The sequence below is a fragment of the Salvelinus namaycush genome, chromosome 28 (genome assembly GCF_016432855.1).
Source record: "Salvelinus namaycush isolate Seneca chromosome 28, SaNama_1.0, whole genome shotgun sequence".
Taxonomy (NCBI): Eukaryota; Metazoa; Chordata; class Actinopteri; order Salmoniformes; family Salmonidae; genus Salvelinus; species Salvelinus namaycush.
This window is the reverse complement of record NC_052334.1, coordinates 26,885,440-26,908,490: the sequence shown is the minus strand read 5'-3', so window position 1 is coordinate 26,908,490 and position 23,051 is coordinate 26,885,440. Positions and strand designations below refer to the sequence as shown.

Genomic DNA, 23,051 nt, shown 5'->3' with positions numbered 1-23,051 from the left:
TCTCATCTGTATGTAGTTTGATAATTCCATCAGAATCCCTCCTTAATCAAGGGTAAAAAATGAACACAATTTACAATTTATCAATGTGAATTTACTGATCAGAATCTGTCTGTCTTTCTATGTATCTGTATTAGTCACTGAATTAGGATCAGCTGCCTATTCACCACAAGGTGTACGGTAAAATTATAAAGCAGATATTGTAATGCTATTTTAAAACTTTGTCAGGAATAATACAGTCCAATTACAAAATGGTGACATGATGGTACGCGTTTAATTAATGAGTCACTCCAAGGACACCAATACCCATAAAACATTTCGTTTTCGCACATGCGCTTTACAGGCTGTTGTGTCCATGTGTAGGCGAATCACGTGGAGAGAATCCGTTGATCGTCTTGTCCCTGCTGTAAGAGTTGCTCCGTTCTTGATTTCATTTTGGTTGCTACCTCGCTTTGTTTTTAACACTCCCTCCCCCTCTCATACATTTCACCGAAGAATGAGCGACAACGAAGATATCGACGTTGACAGTGACGTAAGTTAATGTGCTCGCTCGAGCCTTTGAGGGAAACGCGTGCTTGTTGTTTCCCGGTGTACTAGCTAGCTAGTGTAGTTGAACTGGCAGATCAGAAATATTTGACCCAGTAACCTGCAAACCCAGTTAGCTCAAACATTCTCTCAACAAACGATATTTTATGTATTTAAAAAAAAAAAGTCCATCTATGATAATGTAAAACGTTTGACTTACTAGCTAATGTTAGTTAGCGTTACCAGTTTTAGAATGTAGTTAACGTTAGCTAGCGTTAGCCAACACGGAGCTTGCTTGCCTGTTCTATTTGAAGTGGTTAACTGAATGAAAATCGCTTGCTACCTAGCTAACTTGGCTAGACCCTTGGGCATCAACAAACAGCGATGCCTGCGACGCAAAATCCAGCTGCATGATTTGTATATCTTGTAAAATGATAACCCCACCATTACGCTGCTTTGTACTGGGGTTTTCTATCTTGCAAGAAGATAACCCCAAAATTATGCTTAGATGCACTGGTGTCGGAACGCAAACATGGTTACATTAAGACACCTGGAGCTGGTGCCAGATATGGGTCTGAAATCGTACCTCAATGCAGGAATGGGATTAGCTCATGTCCCATTACATTACACATGCATCATTGGATGAAGGCGTCTTTTGTACGGGGAGTTTTAAAAGCCCTGACACTTGGTCTCAACATTAACGTGCATCACTTGCAGTCGAGTTTTGGGAGGATAAGAAGCTTCTATTTCATATCAGGGGAAAATACATTTAATACTATGTTCAATTGATACACACCTTTTTTATAGGGTTAGTGTTCCCACACTGCCATATCTTCACGAACAGCGCGTGTTGACAGAGGGACCACCTGTGCTAATAAGCTATCTAGTATGGTCCGAACACCTGTGTGCAAAGGCGTCAGCATGCTTCCGTTCGGCTGGCATATACTCCCTTAAGACCTTCGCGAGAAAAAAACCGGCAATAGTACTGTAGTACTGTTTGTCCATTACCTCAAGTTCTGTCATTAATTTTGACATTTTTGTAGAGGAGATCATAGTTGCGCATTTTGCTTCTGACTAGGATGTTTGGTGCAGTATTTCAAGTGAAAAAATGTGAATGAGGACGAGTCGTCTCTCCTTGAATGACAACGTGCACTTCATTGAAGAATCCCTACTGTTGACCAATCGCCGACGTCGGTAGCCGAAGTCTACGCCCTCTTCTGCTTGCCTCGAGGAAAAAAAGTGTTCTCGAACAACCTGTGCTAATTATCTATCTAGCATCCGCCGAACACCTGCTACAGAGGTTGGTGGCACCTTAAATTGGGGAGGATGGGCTCGTGGTAATGTCTGGAGTGGAATAGTATCAGTATTCCATTTACTCCGTTCCAGCCATTATTAGGAGCCGTTCTCCCCAAACTGACCTGTTTGTACACTGTGGGAGAAAGTGTAGTTTGTCAACTGGAGGCACACACAGCATATAGATCTGTACAAAACTCCCACAGTAAGTCTTTTTTATTTGAAATATAATTTATTGCTGACATGAAAGATAAGGAGCATGCAGTGCGTTCTGAAAATATTCAGACCCCTTGACTTTTTCCACATTGTTACGTTACAGCCTTATTTTAAAATTGATTAAAATGTTTTTTTCCCTCGTCAATCTGCATACAATATCTCAATAATGACAAAGCAAAAACAGGCTTTTAGAAATGTTTGCTAATGCATAAACTGATACCACATTTACGTAAGTATTCAGACCCTTTGCTATGAGACTCGAAATTGAGCTCAGGTGCATCCTGTTTCCATTGATCATCCTTGAGATGTTTCTACAACTTTGATTGGAGTCCACCTGTGGTAAATTCAATTGATTGGACATGATTTGGAAAGGCACACACCTGTCTATATAAGGTCCCACAGTTGACAGTGCATGCCAGAGCAAAAACCTAGACATGAGGTCGACGGAATTGTCCATAGAGCGCCGAAACAGGATTGTGTCGAGGCACAGCTCTGGGGAAGGGTACCAAAACATTTCTGAGGGCCAAACTTTTTCAGCCTCCTGAGGGGGAACAGGCACTGTCGTGCCTTCTTCGTGACTGTGCGTGTGTGTTTCGACCATTTTAAGTCTAGTGATTTGGACACGAGGAACTTGAAGCGCTCTACCTGCTCCACAACGACCATTGATGTGGGTGGGGGTGTGCTCGTCCCCCCTCGTTTCCTGTAGTCCACAATCAGCTCCTTGGTCTTCTTGACTTTGAGGGTGAAGTTCTTGCTCCGGCCCCACTGCCAGGTCACTGACCTCCTTCCTGTAGGCTGACTTGTCGCCGGTGATCAGGTCTGCCACTGTCGTGTCGTCAGCGGACTTGATAATGGCGTTGGAGTCCATACAGTTGTGGGTGAACATGGAGTACAGGAGGGGACTAAGCACACACCCCTGTGGGGCCACTGTGTTAAGGGTCAGTGTGGTTGAAGGGATGTTGCCTACCCTCACCACATAGGGTTGGCCCATCAGGAAGTCCAGGATCCAGTTGCAGAGGGAGGGGTTCAGACCCAGAGTCCTAAGCTTGGTGACGAGCTTGGAGGGAATAAGGGTGTTGAACGCTGAGCTGTAGTCAATGAACAGCATTCTCACATAGGTGTTCCTCTTTTCTAAGTGGGTGAGTAGTTTTGAGAGAATTTGAGATTGCATCGTCTATGGATCTTTTTGGGCAGTATGCACATTTTTATTAGTTTTTTTATTTTTAATATCACCTTTATTTAACCAGGTAAGCTAGTTGAGAACAAGTTCTCATTTACAACTGCGACCTGGCCAAGATAAAGCAAAGCAGTGCGACAGAAACAACAACAGAGTTACACATGGAATAAACAAGCGTACAGTCAATAACACAATAGGAAAAAAAGAGTCTATATACAGTGTGTGCAAATGGCATGAGGAGGTATGGCAATAAATTGGCCATACTAGCAAAGTAATTAGAATTTAGCACATTAACACTGGAATTGGAGTGGGTCTAGAGTGGCGGAGTTAATGTGTGCCATAACCAGCCTCTCAAAGAACTTCATGATTACAGAAGTGACTGTTACAGGGCAGTAATCATTGTGGCATGAAGCCTTAGTTCTTAGGAACAGGAATGATTGACTACAAACTGGGACAAGGAGAGGTTGAAAATTGAATGTGAATATGCCTGCTTTTTAGTTTAGCGCCAACCTTGGTGTTAATCCAGGGCTTTTGATTGGGGAAGCAGCAAACCCTCACCGTGGGTACCATGTCGCCAATGCATTTTCTAATGAAGCCGGTGGCGGGTGGTTAGCTCATCTATGTTATCGGCAGAGTCTTTAAACATATTCCTATCAGCGCTAGTAAAGTAGTCCTGTAGCTTAACTTGTCAATAGGGGGTGCTGTTAGCACTTTGTAATAATTACGTTCCCAAATTAAACTGCCTCGTACTCAATTCTTGCTCGTACAATATTATTATTACTATTGGATAGAAAACACTCTCTAGTTTCTAAAACCGTTTGAATTATATCTGTGAGTGAAACAGAACTGGACTTAGAGCAATTTTCCTATGTGGATGTGAGGATGCAGAATTCTGCAAGCTGTTCTGAGATCTGTTTATAAATCTGCCTGTCTTCTATTGGTTGAGATGCACTGCATACGCCTTCCCCTGGTTGTTAGCGAATAGTGAGACTTGAAATGGAGTCTACGCAGATCTGAAAGTTTATAAATAGCTTGGAAAGGAAGTGTCTGGTCTTTTCCCTCTTCGCTCTGACGCAGGGAGGACCTTGGCATATCATACTAGAACCTTCGGTTATAGCTCTTAGAAATATCCGGCTGTGTTTTTTATTCGATATAGGCGTTAAAGACATCATAATGTTGTTATTTTAAACCGAATTATATCAGTTTGTCAGTATATTGCGATTTTTGTAGCGTTCTAGGGAGTTGGGTATCTCTGGCTCACATGCTACTGTTTACTGCTAATTGCAACGTTGAAGACGACATTCTACAACCGAGCAACGATTCTTTTGGACAAAGGACACCTTTCCCAAGATTCTGATGGGAGTTCATCAAAAAGTAAGAACTATTTATGCTGATAATTCGTTGTTCTGTTGAAAAATGTTAAATGCATAAGCCGCCATTAATTTCAGTGTAGCCTCGCTTTAACGCACGCTGTATGTTGTAGTAGCGTTAATTTAAAAAATGTAACACAGCGATTGCATTAAGAACTAATTTGTCTTTCATTTGCTGTCCAACCTGTATTTTTTAGTCAAGTTTATGATTATTTATTGATTAGAATAGGTGCCTCTCCAAAGATTTCTCCTGACATTTTCTGGGCAGCTTGGCAACTTTTCTCATTGTATAACCACGATTTGTGCCGCTAAATATGCACATTTTCGAACAAACTCTATATGCATGTTATAGGACTGTCATCTGAAGAATTCTGAGAAGGTTAGTGAAAAAATTAATATATTTGTGGTTTATACGTTAGCGCTATTTTTGGCTTGAATCAATGCTGTTGTGATGTTTGCTATTGTGGTAAGCTAATATAACGCTATATTGTGTTTTCGCTGTAAAACACTTAAAAAAATCGGAACTATTGGCTGGATTCACAAGATCTGTGTCTTTCATTTGCTGTACGCTGTGTATTTTTAAGAAATGTTTTATGATGAGTAATTAGGTAATACACGTTGCTCTCTGTAGTTATTCTAGTCGCTTTGGTGAGTTGTGATGGTGGCTGCAATGGTAAACTATGATTTATACCTGAAATATGCAAATTTTTCTAACAAAACATATGCTATACAATAAATATGTTATCAGACTATCATCTGATGAAGTTGTTTCTTGGTTAGTGGCTATTTATATCTTTATTTGGTCGAATTTGTGATAGCTACTGATGGAGTAAAAAACTGGTGGAGTAAAAAAAGTGGTGTCTTTTGCTAACGTGGTTAGCTAATAGATTTACATATTGTGTCTTCCCTGTAAAACATTTTAAAAATCAGAAATGATGGCTGGATTCACAAGATGTATCTTTCATCTGGTGTCTTGGACTTGTGATTTAATGATATTTAGATGCTAGTATTTACTTGTGACGCTATGCTAGGCTATGCTAGTCAGCTTTTTTACTGATGGGGGTGCTCCCGGATCCGGGTTTGGGAGGAAGTAGAGGTTAACCTCTGATTCTGGAGGGCATTTTTCAACAGAGTGAATCACGGGTACTTCCGGTTTCAGCTTCTGCTTGTAAAACAGGAAGCACGAGTACAGAGGCCTGATGTGATTTGCTATATATTTTTTTTGTTTTTAACCTTTTATTTAACTAGGCAGGTCAGTTAAGAACAAATTCTTATTTTCAATGACGGCCTAGGAACATTGGGTTAAACACTTCTTATGGGCAGGTGGGACGGTAGCGTCCCACCTGGCCAACATCCGGTGAAATTGCAGAGCGCAAAATTCAAACTACAGTGTTATAAATATTTAACTTTCATAAAATCACAAGTGTAATACATCAAAATAAAGCTTAACTTCTTGTTAATCCAGCCGCTGTATCAGATGTCAAAAAGGCTTTACGGCGAAAGCACACCATGCAATTATCTGAGGACAGCGCCCTGCATGCAAACACATGAAAAACATATTTCAAACAGGCAGGTGCGACACGAAAGTCAGAAATAACGATATAAAAATACCTTACCTTTGATGATCTTCTGTTGGCACTCCAAGGTCCCAGTTACATCACAAATGGTCCTTTTGTTCAATAATGTCCTTTATATCCATAAAAACTCAGTTTAGCTGGCGCGCTTCAGTCAATAATCCACCCAGTTTCCCTCCATCAAAATGCATACAAAATAAATCCCAAACGTTACTAATAAACTTTTCTAAACAAATAAAACAACGTTAATAATCAAACCTTAGGTACCCTAATACGTAAATAAACTATAAAATTTAAGACTGAGAATCGTTGTCTTTACCGGAGAAAAATACCAAAGAACGCGCTCTCTTCCACGCTCTTGGAAACACTACAGCCAAAATGGGAGCCACCTAGAAAAACTACAATTTCTGGCTCATTTTTCCAAAAACCAGCCTGAAACTCTTTCTAAAGACTTTTGACATCTAGTGGAAGCCCTAGGAACTGCAATCTGGGAGGACTTGGCCTTTATAATAAAAGTGATAGCCATTGAAAATAGTGGGAGGCTGAAATTTATTTTTTGGGGGATGGTTTGTCCTCGGGGTTTCGCCTGCCATATCAGTTTTGTTATACTCACAGACAATTTTAACAGTTTTAGAAACTTTAGTGTTTTCTATCCAAATATACCAATTATATGCATGGCCTGAGTAACAGGCAGTTTACTTTGGGCATGCTTTTCATCCAGATGTCAAAATACTGCCCCCTACCCAAGAGAGGTTAACTGCCTTGTTCAGAGGCAGAACGACAGATTCTTATCTGGTCAGCTCGGGGATTCGATCTTGCAACCTTTCGGTTACTAGTCCAACGCTCTAACCAATAGGCTACCTGCCGATTAGCGGACGAGGGATGGCCTTGTATGCTTGCTTGTGGGTAGAATATCAGTGGTCTAGGACTGTATCCCCCTAGTGGTGTTGGAGACGTGTTGATGGAAGTTGGGCATAGCATGTCTTGGTGACGCCAAATAAAATCTCAGGCAACCAGAAAGGCAGCCTCTGGGTGTAGGGTTTCCTGCTTGTTTATAGCCTTGTACAGTTCGTTAAGGGCCAGCTTGTTATTTTTTTATTTTCCTGAGGTGGAATGTATACAGCAAGTAACAATAACAGCGGAAAAATCCCTAGGGAGGTAGAGTTGGCATTTGACCATCAGGTATACCAAGACTGGTGAACAGTGGGTCGACACTTCCACCACGTTGGAATTAACCCCTCTTTTGTTGTTAAACGCGACCTGCCATTCCATAATGGCTGCTGTGGCTACTGCTAGCTAGCATGAGGACTTATGTGACACAATGTTTGATTTCAAAACAAGCAGTATTTAAATCTTCTTGGAGTAGGCTTTTGAAACATATGGCCTTTATCTTTCACCAGCGAGAAATACTCCTTAAAAAAGGATACTTACTGTAGCAGTTTTGCACACATCCATACAGCTATGGGTGCCTACAGCCAACAAAACTACACTTTTGCTACACTTCTCGAGTTACGCTGACACACAGGTGTTCAGAGCACGCTAGATAGCTAATTAGCACAGGTGGTCGCCTCTGTCTGTTTTCCGTTAAAAAGCACTGTAACATGGAGATATGGCCTTCTGGTAACCCTATAAAAGGTGTGTAGTAATTAGAGGTCGGCCGATTATGATTTTCCAACCCCAATACCGATTATTGTAGGACCAAAAAAATGCCGATACCGATTAAATCAGCCGTTTTCAATTTTATTTATTAATCATTATTTTTGTATATATATATATTTGTAATAATGGCAATTACAACAATACTGAATGAACAATAAACACTTAACTTCATATAATACATATAAAATTGATTTAGTCTCAAATAATTAAACATGTTTAAACACAGTGTTGGAGAAGTAAAAGTGCAATATGTGCCATGTAAAAAAGCTAACGTTTAAGTTCCTTGCTCAGAACATGAGAACATATGAAACCTTGTGGTTCAATATTCCTAGTTATTCAATATTCCCAGTTAAGACGTTTTAGGTTGTAGTTATTATAGGAATTATGACGTGACGACTATTTCTCTTTACTATTTGTATTTCATATACCTTTGCCTATTAGAACATCCAATAGTCACTTCAGTATTGCCAGCCTAATCTCAGGAGTTGATAGGCTTGAAGTCATAAACAGCTCTGTGAAGCAAGCATTGGTAAGAGCTGCTGGCAAACACAGTAAAGTTTGAATGAATGCTTACGAGCGTTCTGCCGCCTACCACCGCTCAGTCAGACTGCTCTATCAAATCATAGACTTAATTATAATATAATAAACACAGAAATACGAGCCGTTGGTCATTAAGTAAAAGCCTTGGTTTCATTCATGTTAACATTAGAAGCCTCCTCCCTAAGTTTGTTTTATTCACTGCTTTAGCACACTGCCAACCCGGATGTCCTAGCCGTGTCTGAATCCTGGCTTAGGAAGGCCACCAAAACCCCTGAAATTTCCATCCCTAACTATAACATTTTCCGACAAGATAGAACTGCCAAAGGGGGCGGTGTTGCAATCTACTGCAGAGATAGCCTGCAGAGTTCTGTCTTACTATCCAGGTCTGTGCCCAAACAATTTGAACTTCTACTTTTAAAAATCCACCTTTCTAGAAACAAGTCTCTCATCGTTGCCGCTTGCTATAGACCGCCGCACCCTCATAGATATCTTCCTAACCAACCTGCCCTCCAAATACACCTTTGCTGTCTTCAACCAGGATCTCAGCGATCACTGCCTCATTGCTTGTGTCCGTAATGGGTCTGCGGTCAAATGACCACCCCTCATCACTGTCAAACGCTCTCTAAAACACTTCAGCGAGCAGACCTTTCTAATCGACCTGGCCCGCGTATCCTGGAAAAATATTGACCTCATTCCGTCAGTAGAAGATGTCTGGTTATTCTTTAAAAGTGCATTCCTCACGATCTTAAATAAGCATGCCCCATTCAAAACATTTTGAACCAGGAACAGATATAGCCCGTGGTTCACTCCAGACCTGACTGCCCTTGACCAGCACAAAAACATCCTGTGGCGTACGGCATTAGCATTGAATAGCACCCACGATATGCAACTTCAGGGATGTTAGGAACCAATATACACAGGCAGTTAGGAAAGCTAAGGCTATCTTTTTCAACAGAAATTTGCATCCTGCAGCACAAATTCCCCAAAATTCTGTGGCACTGTAAAGTCCATTGCGAATAAGCGCACCTCTTCCCAGCTGCCCACTGCACTGAGGCTAGGAAACACTGTCGCCACCGATAAATCCATGATAATTGAGAATTTCAATAAGCATTTTTCTACAGCTGGCCATGCTTTCCACCTGGCCACCCCTTCCCTGGTCAACAGCCCTGCACCCCCCACAGCAACTTGCCCAAGCCTCCCACATTTCTTCTTCACCCAAATCCAGATAGCTGATGTTCTGAAAGAGCTGCAAAATCTGGACCCCTACAAATCAGCAGGGCTAGACAGTCTGGACCCTCTTTCTAAAAATGATTAGCTGAAATTTTTGCAACCCCTATTACTAGCCTGTTCAACCTCTTTCATATCGTCTGAGATCCCCATAGATTGGAAAGCTGCCGCGGTCATCCCCCTTTTCAAAGGGGGAGACACTCTAGACCCAAACTGCTACAGACCTATATCTATCCTACCCTGCCTTTCTAAGGTCTTTGAAAGCCAAGTTAACAAAACAGATCACAGACCATTTCGAATCCCACCGCACCTTCTCCGCTATGCAATCTGGTTTCCGAGCTGGCCATGGGTGCACCTCAGCCACGCTCAAGGTCCTAAACGATATCATAACCACCATCGATAAAAGACAATACTGTGCAGCAGTCTTCATCGACCTGGCCAAGGCTTTCGACTCTGTCAATCACCACATTCTTATCAGCAGACTCAACAGCCTTGGTTTCGCAAATGACGGCCTTGCCTGGTTCACCAACTACTTTGCAGACAGAGTTCAACCTCCAGACGAGCTTCAATGCCATACAACTATCCATCCATGGCCTCCCAACTGCTCTTAAATGCAAGTAAAACTAAATGCATGTACTTCAACCGATCGCTGCCCGCCCGTCCAGCATCACTACTCTGGACGGTTCTGACTGAGAATGTGGACAACTACAAATACCTAGGTGTGTGGTTAGACTGTAACCTCTCCTTCCAGACTCACATTAAGCATCTCCAATCCAAAATTAAATCTAGAATCGGCTTCCTATTTCACAACAAAGCATCCTTCAATCATGCTGCCAAACACTGACTATCCTGCCAATCCTTGACTTCGGCGATGTCATTTACAAAATGGCCTCCAACACTACTCAGCAAACTGAATGTCGTCCATCACAGAGCCATCCGTTTTGTCACCAAAGCCCCATATACTAACCACCACTGCGACCTGTATGCTCTCGTTGGCTGGCCCTCGCTTCATATTCATCGCCAAACCCACTGGCTCCAGGTCATCTATAAGTCTTTGCTAGCTAAAGCCCTGCTTATCTCAGCTCACTGGTCACCATAGCAGCACCCACCCGTAGGATGCGCTCCAGCAGGTGTATTTCACTGGTCACCCCCAAAGCCAATTCCTCCTTTGGCTGCCTTTCCTTCCAGTTCTCTGCTGCCAACGACTGGAACAAATTGCAAAAATCACTGAAGCTGGAGACTCATATCTCCCTCACTAACTTTAAGCACCAGCTGTCAGAGCAGCTCACATATCACTGCACCTGTACATAGCCCATCCAACTACCTCATCCCCATACTGTTATTTTTTTGTTGTTGCTCCTTTGCACCCCAGTATCTCTACTTGCACATCTCACTCCAGTGTTTAAATTGCTATATTGTTATTATTTTGCCACTATGGCCTATTTATTTCCTTATCTTACCATTTGCACATACTGTATATAGACTTTCTATTGTGTTATTGACTGTATGTTTGTTTATTCCATGTGTAACTCTGTTGTTTGTCGCACTGCTTTATCTTGGCCAGGTCGCAGTTGTAAATGAGAACTTGTTCTCAAGTAGCCTACCTGGTTAAATAAAGGTGAAATAAAAATGAATATGGTCAATCCGGAAACTATCATTTTGAAAACAAAACGTTTTATATACTTTCAGTGAAATATGGAACCGTTCTGTATTTTATAGAACGGGCGGCAACCCTAAGTCTAAATATTGCTCTTATATTGAACAACCTTCAATGTTATGTCATTATTATGTAAAAGTCTGGCAAGTTAGTTCACAACGTGCCAGGCGGCCCAAACTGTTGCATGTACCCTGACTCTGCGTGCAATGAACGCAAGAGAAGTGACACAATTTCCATAGTTAATATTGCCTGCTAAATATGCAGGTTTAAAAATATATACATACTTCTGTGTATTGATTTTAAGAAAGGCATTGATGTTCATTGGTGTAACGATTGTGCTTTTTTTGCAAATGCGCTTTTGTTAAATCATCCCCCGTTTGGCGAAGTAGGCTGTGATTCGATGATAAATTAACAGGCACCGCATTGATTATATGCAACGCAGGACAAGCTAGTTAACCTATTAATATCATCAACCATGTGTAGTTAAGTGATTATGTGAAGATTGATTGTTTTTTATAAGATTAGTTTAATGCTAGCTAGCAACTTACCTTGCTGCACTCGCGTAACAGGTGGTCTGCCTGCCACACAGTTTCCTCGTGGATTGCAATGTAATCGGCCATAATCGGTGTCCAAAAATGCAGATTACCGATTGTTATGAACTTGAAAATCGGTCGACCTCTATGTTTATGTTTCCAAAAACCTTAAGAGAAGCGTTTTAATGTTCAGAACGAGAGTTGGGACAACTTGTTTTTTTACCCATTTTTTCCTCCCCAATTTCGTGATATCCAATTGGTAGTTAGTCTTGTCCCATCGCTGCAACTCCCAATTCCCATGAGCCATGCGTCCTCTGAAACACGAACCTGCCAAGCCGCACTGCATCTTGACCCACTGCTCGCTTAACCCGGAAGCCAGCCGCAACAATGTTTCGGAGGAAACACGGTACAACTGGCAACCGAAGTCAGCGTGCATGAGTCCAGCTAGAGCGCGATGGGACATCCCTGCCGGACAAACCCTCCTCTAACCCGGACAACACTGGGCCAATTGTGCTCTGCCTCATGGGTCTCTGGGTCACGGCCGGCAGCGACACAGCCCGGGTTTGAACCTGGTTCTGTAGTAACGCCTCAATCACTGCGATGCAGTGCTTTAGACCGCTGCGCCACTCGGGAGAAGTGTTGGGACTCTTAATTAACAAACCTCCCCTGGCCAGAATATACTATCAATGTGTGCTATAGTTAGTTTGTGTCTATGAATGGGTCAATGGGTGCTAAAGGTTAATATTACCCCATCAACACGGTTGCGAGGTCAGCTAAGCTCGTGCAGAGAAGTGTACAAGGGCAGTGCCATTTTTCCAAAGTTAGCTAGCTAGGTACCTCTTTTAGAGGTAATTTTATCTAGCTACATGTATCTGAGGCTTATGAAAGGGTAATTCCATCATATGCCTAAACACATCCTATATTTAGCTAGCTAGCAGTACAAAATTACCCATTCCTTTAGTTTGTTTTCTTGCAAGAAACTTGTAAACCTTGCGGCTTAACATAAACATGTCTGATGGGTAAACTCCGTATCAAACTAGTATCACTATGCAGAGGATGCCATTGAAAAGTCATGTCATTTTTGGCTGTGTACTATGCACCCCCATGAGGGAATAATATACATTGTGTCCCTTCATCACAATTACACATTGATTTAGTCTTTTGACAGGTTGTTCACACTTCATCAATAGGTGAAAAGACAATGCATTCATTGCATTTGCAGCTGTTTGTTTCTGTTAAAGCCCAGAAAGCAACATAGTGCTTTTGGAAAGTATTCAGACCCCTTGACTTTTTCCACATTTTGTTACCTTACAGCCCTGTTCTAAAATTGATTCAATCGTTTTTTCATCAGCAATCTACATACAATACCCCATCATGACAAAGCAAAAACATGTTTAGAAAATGTAGCAAATTGATAAAATAAGAAAAAACGGAAATTGCATTTACCTACGTATTCAGACCCTTTTACTCAGTACTTTGTTAAAGCACCTTTGGCAGCGATTACAGCCTCAAGTCTTCTTGGGTATGACACTACAAGCTTGGCACACCTGTATTTGGGGAGTTTCTCCCATTCTCTGCAGATCCTCTCAAGCTCTGTCAGGTTGGTAGGGGGAGCGTCGCTGCAAAGCTATTTTCAGGTCTCTCCAGATGTTCGATCGGGTTCAAGTCCGGGCTCTGGCTGGGCCACTCAAGAACATTCAGAGACTTGTCCTGAAGCCACTAGTGCATTGTCTTAGGGGCCTTTTGGCAAACTCCAAGCGGGCTGTCATGTGCCTTTTACTGAGGCGTGGCTTCGGTCTGGCCACTCTACCATAAAGGCTTGATTGGAATGCTGCAGAGATAGTTGTCCTTCTGGAAGGTTCTCCCATCTCCACAGAGGAACTCTGGAGCTCTGTCAGAGTGACCATCGGGTTCTTGGTCACCTACCTGACCAAGGCCCTTCTCCCCCGATTTGTTCAGTTTGGCCAGGCAGCCAGCTCTAGGAAGAGTCTTGGTGGTTCCAAACGTCTTCCATTTAAGAATGATGGAGGCCACTGTGTTCTTGGGGACCTTCAATGCTGCAGAATTTTTTTGGGTACCCTTCCCCAGATCTGTGCCTTGACACAATCCTGTCTCTGAGCTCTACGGACAATTCCTTCGACCTCAAGGCTTAGTTTTTGCTCTGACATGCACTCTCAACTGTGGGACCTAATATAGACAATTGAATTTACCACAGGTGGAATCCAATCAAGTTGTAGAAATATCTCAAGGATGATCAATGGAAACAGGATGCACCTGAGCTCAATTTCGATTCTTAGCAAATGGTCTGAATACTTATGTAAATAAGGTCATTCTGTTTTGGATTTTTTAAAATCTGTTTTCACTTTGTCATTATGTGGTACAAAACCGAATGTTAAAATTAATAACTGGAAGCATAGAAATAGTGCACATAGAACAGATTTACACTTCTTAGACTTGCTTTCAATGAAAATGACAGATCTATAACTTACATTTTTATGTGAATTTGGTCAGTTGCCAAAAAAGTTACATATTGTAGCTTTTAAAGGGATAGTTCACCCAAATTACACATTGGTTTCCTTACCCTGTAAGCAGTCTATGGACAAGGTATGACAGCAATCCATGCTTTGGTTTAGTTTCCCTTGTACTGTTTCCACATGCTAATGTTCTAGCATTTATGGCATAAATCCCATTTGTCATGGGACCAATATTAGCATTTTTCGCACATGTCCAAATCTTAAAAAATCTCAAATGTATTGTGAAGCTCAAGTCACTTAGATGTTTTGAACATGTGTGAAAAATGCTAATATTGGTCCCATGACTTTAATGGGTTTTGTGCCACCAATACCTGGTCTATAGACTGCTTACAGGGTAAGGAAACCAATGTAATTTTGTAGTTTGGGTGAAATATCCCTTTAAATCGTGCATCAGTCTATATTTATCCTTACTGTTTCTAGGATCAACTCATTAGCAATGTGTTGGGCTAATGTGTTAAATCATTGAGTTCAGATTATAATGGGGATTAAAATGGACAGCCTATGTTTAAAAAATAACTTCAACATTGGAAGAAGAAGCCAACTTTAAAATATTTGCTTTAACATTTGGCCACCTATTAGGCCTATTGCTAGTTTGGGTTGACATTGATTCCTCTGTGAATCTCTTTTTGCAGGCTGACAAACGAGCACATCACAATGCGCTGGAGCGCAAACGTAGGGACCACATTAAAGACAGCTTCAGCAGTTTACGGGACTCTGTGCCTGTGTTACAAGGGGAGAAGGTTAGTGAAGTTAGTAATCGGTATTTTCTACTTTCCAGCTCTGTCGGACTGTAAAACAAATGCAATATGAAGTTAGTTTGTATGAATGTCCAAATGTATTAATGCTAAATGTACTACTGTAGCAATGATGATCAAATAAGCCTCACCTATTATTTTGAATGGTTTATTTTCCATGAGTTAAATCAGCTTGGAATGATACTTGGTTCCAATAAGCTAATAGTATTTAGCCTAATCTTGAATAACTAGGCCCCAGCAGTGCGTGTCATCTGTAATGCTCTGATAAGGACAAATGAAACATTGCCTCATGGCTGAGTTTTTAATTTGCTGCTGACAGCAATCTGTCAAACAGGCTTCCCGAGCTCAGATCCTAGACAAAGCCACAGACTACATCCAGTACATGAGACGGAAAAACCACACACACCAGCAGGACATTGACGACCTGAAGAAGCAGAATGCAATGCTAGAGCAGCAGGGTGAGTGTGGGCTCAAGGCCCAGGGACAACTGCAGGTGCAGGAGGGTGAGTCATGGTGTGTCTTGGTCATGGGCACTACTGATCAGAACCATACTTGCACTACATACGCTCTGCTTCTGATGGCCTTTATTGCATTATCCCAGTGAACAATGTTTCATGGTGGAGAAGGGAGAGACTTATACTTATCCTATTGTTCTGTGTTTCTCTGGTTGATTTTAGTCCGTGCACTGGAGAAGGCCAAAGGGAACACTACTCTCCAGGCCAACTACTCTTCCTCTGACAGCAGCTGGTACACCAACCCCAAGGGGAGCACAGTGTCTGCCTTCGATGGAGGCTCCGACTCCAGCTCTGAATCAGAGACAGAGGAGCCGGCCAATAGAAAGAAGCTGCGTGTGGAGCCCATCTAGACTCCATCCACAGTGTTATCACCAGAGAGACTCTTATCCACCAGCCCCCTCCTCCTCCTGTTCAGTCTGTTTCCATCTTTCTCATGCCAGTCCAGGAGACAGAGGGAAGACCATGTGAGAAAGGTGTGATCATGGCTTTTCCAACATTTTGTTACATTACAGCCTTATTCTAAAATGGATTATAATGTTTTTTAAATGTATGCGCATTACCCCATAATGACAAAGCAAAAACTGGTTTTTAGACATTGTTGCACATTCATTAAAAATAAACATCACATTTACACAAGTATTCAGACCCTTTACTCAGTACTTTGTTGAAGCACCTTTGGCAGCGATTACAGCCTCGAGTCTTGTGTATGACGCTACAAGCTTGGCACACCTGTATTTGAGGAGTTTCTCCCATTCTTCTCTGCAGATCCTCAAGCTCTTGTCAGGTCGGATTTGGAACATCGCTGCATAGCTATTTTCAGGTCTCTCCAGAGATGTTCGATTGGGTTCAAGTCTGGGCTCTGGCTGGGCCCTTCAAGGACATTGAGGCTTGTCCTGAAGCCACTGGTGCATTGTCTTTGTCCTGTAGGAAGGTAAGCTATCACCCCAGTCTGAGGTCCTGAGCAGGTTTTCATCGAGGATCTCTGTACTTTGCTTCGTTCATCTTTCCCTCGATCGTGACTAGTCTCCCAGTCCCTGCCGATGAAAAACATCCACACAGCATGATGCTGCCACCACCATGCTTCACCGTAGGTATGGTACCAGGTTTCCTCCAGATGTGACACTTGGCATTCAGGCCAAAGAGTTCAATCTTGGTTTCATCAGACCAGAGAATCTTGTTTCTACATGGTCTGAGAGTCCTTTAGGTGCCTTTTGGCAAACTCCAATTTCGCTGTCATGTGCTTTTTACTGAGGAGTGGCTTCTGTCTGTCTCTACCATTAAGGCCTGATTGGTGGAGTGTTGCAGAGATGGTTGTCCTTCTGGAAGGTTCTCATATCTCCACAGAGGAACTCTGGCGCTCTGGCAGAATGACCATTATTTACAATGACAGTTAACAGTGGGTTAACTGAATTGTTCAGGGGCAGAATGACAGATTTTTACCTTGTCAGCTTGAGGATTCGATCTTGAAACCTTTTGGTTACTGGCCCAACGCTCTAACCACAAGGCTCCCTGCTGCCCCTTTGACCTCATGGCTTGGTTTTTGCTCTGACATGCACTGTCAACTGTGGGACATTATATAGACAGGTGTGTGCCTTTCCAAATCATGTCCAATGAATTGAATTCACCACAAGTGGACTCCAATCAAGTTGTTGGAACATCAAGGATGATCAGTGGAAACAGGATGCACCTGACCTCCATAACTAAGAACCTGTTTTCACTTTGTCATTATGGGTTATTGTGTGTAGATTGAGGAAATGTTTTTATCCATTTTAGAATACGGCTGTAATGTAACAATGTGAAAAAAGTCAAGGGGTCTGAATACTTTCCGAATGCAGTGTATATACAACTCTTCAACCTTTCTCCTCCTTTGCCAGTGTATTGTCACGCCTCATGGTGCACCAACATCTCTCAACACCCCCAAAGTGAGACAGCGCTGCAGTTTGAAGGACATAATGCTTTTAAAACATCATTATTCAGAATCGGATATGAAGGTGAGCAGGTGAACAGCTTTAGTCTAGCTACAACAAATACTCCCATGTCTCGTTTTGGATCACCTCAATGAACCTGTTCGAAGAGTTGAAACTTACACAGACCTTTAAGAAAATGTCCGTAGGAATAGTTTACCTTTTTAATATTTGTACTTTTCCACAAAAGAATGTGAAGTTGCTTTGAAAAAAATGTATGTAATGCAATCTTCTGGAATCAGGGTGGATGGCTGAAGTCTTTAAATATAGGGATTTGATTACACATATTTCAAAGTGATATGTTGAAATTGATTTCTTATCCCATATTGTACATTTTTGTTCAACTTTACCACATGTCAATGGAGATTCTTCATCAGTGTTGGCATCATTTAATATATTCTCACCTCACAGGTTCAGCAATGTTTTTATTTTGTTATTCTCAAGAAAATGGAGACTACATTTTTATTTTTTCAAAATGGATAAATACTTTATTTTAAAAGGTAGTAACCTTTTTATTTGTATTAAAGGAAAAGGCCATATCAGTGTAGTGCATATTACTGTACTTGTAAATATTGTCCATTCTACAAAGAAAAACCCCTCGAAATATTTGCCTGTCCTGGGAATGTTAGTCATTTAGATTTTTTATTTTACAGAATTAGTGTAAGAATCTAGATTTCTTTTAAATTCTATTGATATAACAGTTGTAAGTACTGCCAACAATTCTTGCAAGTTGAGGCATACCTTTGCTGAGGAACTATTATAAATGAAACTATTTTATCCAGTGCTGTGTTTAGTGACAGGATGCATTTATTTTGAACGGTAAACTCTTGGTCTGATAGGGTGTTGTGATAGCGTAGCATACTTTTAGATGAACAGTCAACTAGATTACCCTTGTTTGACAAGACATGTTTGACAAGACATGTTTGAAAACCTAGATAGACTGCTTCAATGTGGTCTTGCTTACAATCTTCCAGCTTTTGTTATGACATTTGTTAGTGGGGGACTACAATACAGATGTAAAATGGTTGTGTACCAAGTCTACCTTATCCAGGAAGTACCATGCGGTCAGAATACCTATTTTACAAAGGAGACATGACCTAGATGGCAGCTTAAAATATGTCAAAGAATGCCTTACTGTATGGTGAGTTTTCTTGGTACTTCGTTCTTACCAGCACCATTAGTGTCAATGTTTGTCCCACATTTTAAAACCTACATGCTCTAAGCACGGAGTTGCATGGTGATGGCTGGCCGGCCTATTGCCACTGCCAATTTGAAGTGAGCACTGAGCTCAGATTATCCACATACCTGACACACACCTCATGCAGGCATTTTAAAGGAGCCATCTTTATCTGGTGGTGTAGGCTAGTACCTGTTCTGTTTAATCAAATCAAATGTTATTTGTTACATACACATGGTTAGCAGATGTTAATGCGAGTGTAGCGAAATGCTTGTGCTTCTAGTTCCGACCATGCAGTAATATCTAACAAGTAATCTAACAATTTCACAACAACTACCTTATAAAACACAAGTGTAAAGGAATGAATAAGAATATGTACATAAAAATATATGGATGAGCGATGGCCGAACGGCATGGGCAAGATGCAGTAGATGGTATAGAGTACAGTATATACATAGGAGATGAGTAATGTAGGTATGTAAACATTATATAAAGTGGCTAGTGATACATTTATTACATCCAATTTTTCATTATTAAAAAGTGGCTAGAGATGAGTTAGTATGTTGGCAGAAGCCACTCAATGTTAGTGATTAACAGTCCGATAGCCTTGAGATTGAGAAACAGCTTCTGTCTCGGTCCCAGCTTTGATGCACCTGTACTGACCTCGCCTCCTGAATGATAGCGGGGTGAACAGGCAGTGGCTCGGGTGGTTGTTGTCCTTGATGATCTTTTTGGCCTTCCTGTGACATCGGGTGGTGTAGGTGTCCTGGAGGGCAGGTAGTTTGCCCCCGGTGATGCGTTGTGCAGACCTCACTACCCTCTGGAGAGCCTTACGGTTGTGGGCGGAGCAGTTGCCGTACCAGGCGGTGATACAGCCCGACAGGATGCTCTCGATTGTGCATCTGTAAAAGTTTGTGAGTGCTTTTGGTGACAAGCCGAATTTCTTCAGCCTCCTGAGGTTGAAGGTGAACCATTTCAGAATGTCCGTGATGTGTACGCCGAGGAACTTAACTTTGCACCTTCACTACTGTCCCGTCGATGTGGATAGGGGGGTGCTCCCTCTGCTGTTTCCTGAAGTCCACGATCATCTCCTTTGTTTTGTTGACATTGAGTGTGAGGTTATTTTCTTGACACCACACTCCGAGGGCCCTCACCTCCTCCCAGTAGGCCGTCTCATCGTGTCATCTGCAAACTTGATGATTGAGTTGGAGGCGTGCTTGGCCACGCAGTCATCAGTGAACAGGGAGTACAGGAGAGGGCTGAGAACGCACCCTTGTGGGGCCCCAGTGTTGAGGATCAGCTGGGTGGAGATGTTGTTTCCTACCCTCACCACCTGGGGGCGGCCCGTCAGGAAGTCCAGGACCCAGTTACACAGGGCGGGGTCGAGACCCAGGGTTAATGACGAGTTGAGGGTACTATGGTGTTGAATGCTGAGCTGTAGTCGATGAACAGCATTCGTACATAGGTATTCCTCTTGTCCGGATGGGTTAGGGCAGTGTGATTGCGATTGTGTTGTCTATGGACCTATTGGTGTTGTATGTGGACCTATTGGGGCGGTAAGCAAATTGGAGTGGGTCTAGGTTGTCAGGTAGGGTGGAGGTGATATGATCCTTGACTAGTTTCTCAAAGCACTTCATCATGAAGGAAGTGAGTGCTACGGGGCGATAGTCATTTAGCTCAGTTACCTTAGATTTCATGGTAACAGGAACAATGGTGGCCCTCTTGAAGCATGTGGGAACAGCAGACTGGGATAAGGATTGATTGAATATGTCTGTAAACACACCAGCCAGCTGGTCTGCGCATGCTCTGAGGAAGCGGCTAGGGATGCCGTCTGGGCCGGCAGTCTTGCGAGGGTTAACACGTTTAAATGTTTTACTCACGTTGGCTGCAGTGAAGGAGAGCCCGCAGTGTCGGTGGCACTATATTGTCCTCAACGCGAGCAAAGTTGTTTAGTTTGTCTGGGAGCAAGACATCGTGGTCCGCGATGGGGCTGGTTTTCTTCTTGTAGTCCGTGATTGACTGTAGACCCTGCCACATACCTCTCGTGTCTGTGCTGTTAAATTGTGACTACTTTGTCTCTATACTGACGCTTAGGTAGTTTGATTGCCTTGTGAAGGAAATAGCTACACTGTTTGTATTCAGTCATGTTTCCGGTCGTCTTGCCCTGATTAAAAGCAGTAGTTTGCGCTTTCAGTTTTGCGCGAATGCTGCCATCAGTCCACGGTTTCTGGGTGGGAAGGTTTTAATAGTCGCTGTGGGTACAACATCACTGATGCACTTGCTAATAAACTCGCTCACCGAATCAGCGTATTCATCAATGTTATTGTCCGACGCTATGCGGAACATATCCCAGTCCACGTGATCGAAGCAATCTTGAAGCGTGGAATCCGATTGGTCGGACCAGCGTTGAACAGACCTGAGCACGGGCGTTTCCTGTTTTAGTTTCTGTCTATAGGCTGGGAGCAACAAAATGGAGTCGTGGTCAGATTTTCCAAAAGGAGGGAGGGGGAGGGCTTGTATGCGTCGCAGAAGTTAGAATAACAACGATCCAGTGTTTTGCCAGCCCGGGTCGTATATTAGATATGCTGATAGAATTTAGGGAGCCTTGTTTTCAGATTAGCCTTGTTAAAATCCCCAGCTACAATAAATGCAGCCTCAGGATGTGGTTTCCAGTTTACATAGTCCAATGAAGTTCTTTCAGGGCCGTCTGTGTCTGCTTGGGGGGGGATATACACGACTGTGATAATAATAGAAGAGAATTCTCTTGGTAAATAATGCGGCCGGCATTTGATTCCAAGGAATTCTAGGTCAGGTTAACAAAAGGACTTGAGTTCCTGTATGTTGTTATGATCACACCACGTCTCGTTAATCATAAGGCATACACCTCCGCCCTTCTTACCAGAGAGATGTTTGTTTCTGTCGGCGTGATGCGTGAAGAAACCAGGTGGCTGTACCGACATAACGTATCCTTAGTGAGCCTCGTTTCCGTGAAACAAAGAACGTTACAATCTCTGTCTCTCTGGAAGGCAACCCTTGCTCTGATTTCGTCTACCTTGTCGTCAAGAGACTGGACACTGGCGAGTAGTATACAGTCGTGGCCAAAAGTTGAATGACAAATATTAATTTCCACAAAGTTTGCTGCTTCAGTGTCTTTAGATTTGTCAGCTGTTACTATGGAATACTGAAGTATAATTACAAGATTTTCATAAGTGTCAAAGGCTTTTATTGACAATTACAGGAAATTGATGCAAAGAGTCAATATTTGCAGTGTTGACCCTTCTTTTTCAAGACCTCTGCAATCCGCCCTGGCATGATGTCAATTAACTTCTGGGCCACATCCTGACTGATGGCAGCCCATTCTTGCATAATCAATGCTTGGCGTTTGTCCGAATGTGTGTTTGTTTGTCCACCCGCCTCTTGAGGATTGACCACAAGTTCTCAATGGGATTAAGGTCTGGGGAGTTTCCTGGCCATGGACCCAAAATATCAATGTTTTGTTCCCCGAGCCACTTATTTATCACTTTTGCCTTATGGCCAGGTGCTCTGTCGTGCTGAAAAAGGCATTGTTCGTCACCAAACTGTTCCTGGATGGTTGGGAGAAGTTGCTCTCGGAGGATGTGTTGGTACCATTCTTTATTCATGGCTGTGTTCTTAGGCAAAATTGTGAGTGAGCCCACTCCCTTGGCTGAGAAGCAACCCCACACATGAATGGTCTCAGGATGCTTTACTGTTGGGCATGACACAGGACTGATGGTAGCGCTCACCTTGTCTTATCCGGACAAGCTTTTTTCCGGATGCCCCAAACAATCAGAAAGGATTCATCCGAGAAAATGACTTTACCCCAGTCCTCAGCAGTCCAATCCCTGTACCTTTTGCAGAATATCAGTCTGTCCCTGATGTTTTTCCTGGAGAGAAGTGGCTTCTTTGCTGCCCTTCTTGACACCAGGCAATCCTCCAAAAGTCTTTGCCTCACTGTGCGTGCAGATGCACTCACACCTGCCTGCTGCCATTCCTGAGCAAGCTCTGTACTGATGTTGCCCCGATCCCGCAGCTGAATCAACTCAACTTAAAGGAGATGGTCCTGACGCTTGCTGGACTTTCTTGGGTGCCCTGAAGCCTTCACAACAATTGAACCGCTCTCCTTGAAGTTCTTGATGGGCCGATAAATGGTTGATTTAGGTGCAATCTTACTGGCAGTAATATCCTTGCATGTGAAGCCCTTTTTTGTGCAAAGCAATGATGACTGCACGTGTTGCCTTGCAAGTAACCATGGTTGACAGAGGAAGAACAATGATTTGAAGCTTCCAGTCTGTTATTCAAACTCAATCAGCATGACAG

General features: G+C 42.6%; 1 protein-coding gene across 5 annotated transcripts; it reads left to right on the top strand.

The window, feature by feature from the left end:
• The first annotated feature begins 360 nt into the window (after positions 1–360).
• Positions 361–16,609, top strand: LOC120023545 (protein max-like). 5 transcript variants are annotated; one of them, XR_005472702.1, is made up of 5 exons: positions 361–529; positions 14,935–15,042; positions 15,377–15,560; positions 15,735–16,045; positions 16,338–16,609. XR_005472702.1 is itself a non-coding variant. In XM_038967579.1 (4 exons), the coding sequence occupies exons 1-4, from the start codon at positions 494–496 to the stop codon at positions 15,920–15,922; spliced, it is 456 nt and encodes a 151-aa protein (XP_038823507.1). In that variant the 5' UTR covers positions 361–493; the 3' UTR covers positions 15,923–16,151. The 5 variants fall into 5 exon arrangements, 4 of the variants coding, with proteins under 4 accessions (XP_038823507.1, XP_038823505.1, XP_038823506.1 ...); XM_038967579.1 differs by lacking the exon at positions 16,338–16,609 and having other exon boundaries at positions 15,392–15,515; positions 15,735–16,151; XM_038967577.1 differs by lacking the exon at positions 16,338–16,609 and having other exon boundaries at positions 15,392–15,560; positions 15,735–16,151.
• The last annotated feature ends 6,442 nt before the right edge of the window (positions 16,610–23,051 follow it).

What these genes read in the sequence shown, in the direction of transcription:
- LOC120023545 (XM_038967576.1), top strand. Translation starts at nt 494, where the DNA reads ATGAGCGACAACGAAGATATCGACGTTGACAGTGAC. An exon ending in ATATCGACGTTGACAGTGAC is followed by an intron (nt 530 to 14,934) that starts GTAAGTTAATGT and finishes CTCTTTTTGCAG; the next exon opens with GCTGACAAACGAGCACATCA. An exon ending in CTGTGTTACAAGGGGAGAAG is followed by an intron (nt 15,043 to 15,376) that starts GTTAGTGAAGTT and finishes TGCTGCTGACAG; the next exon opens with CAATCTGTCAAACAGGCTTC.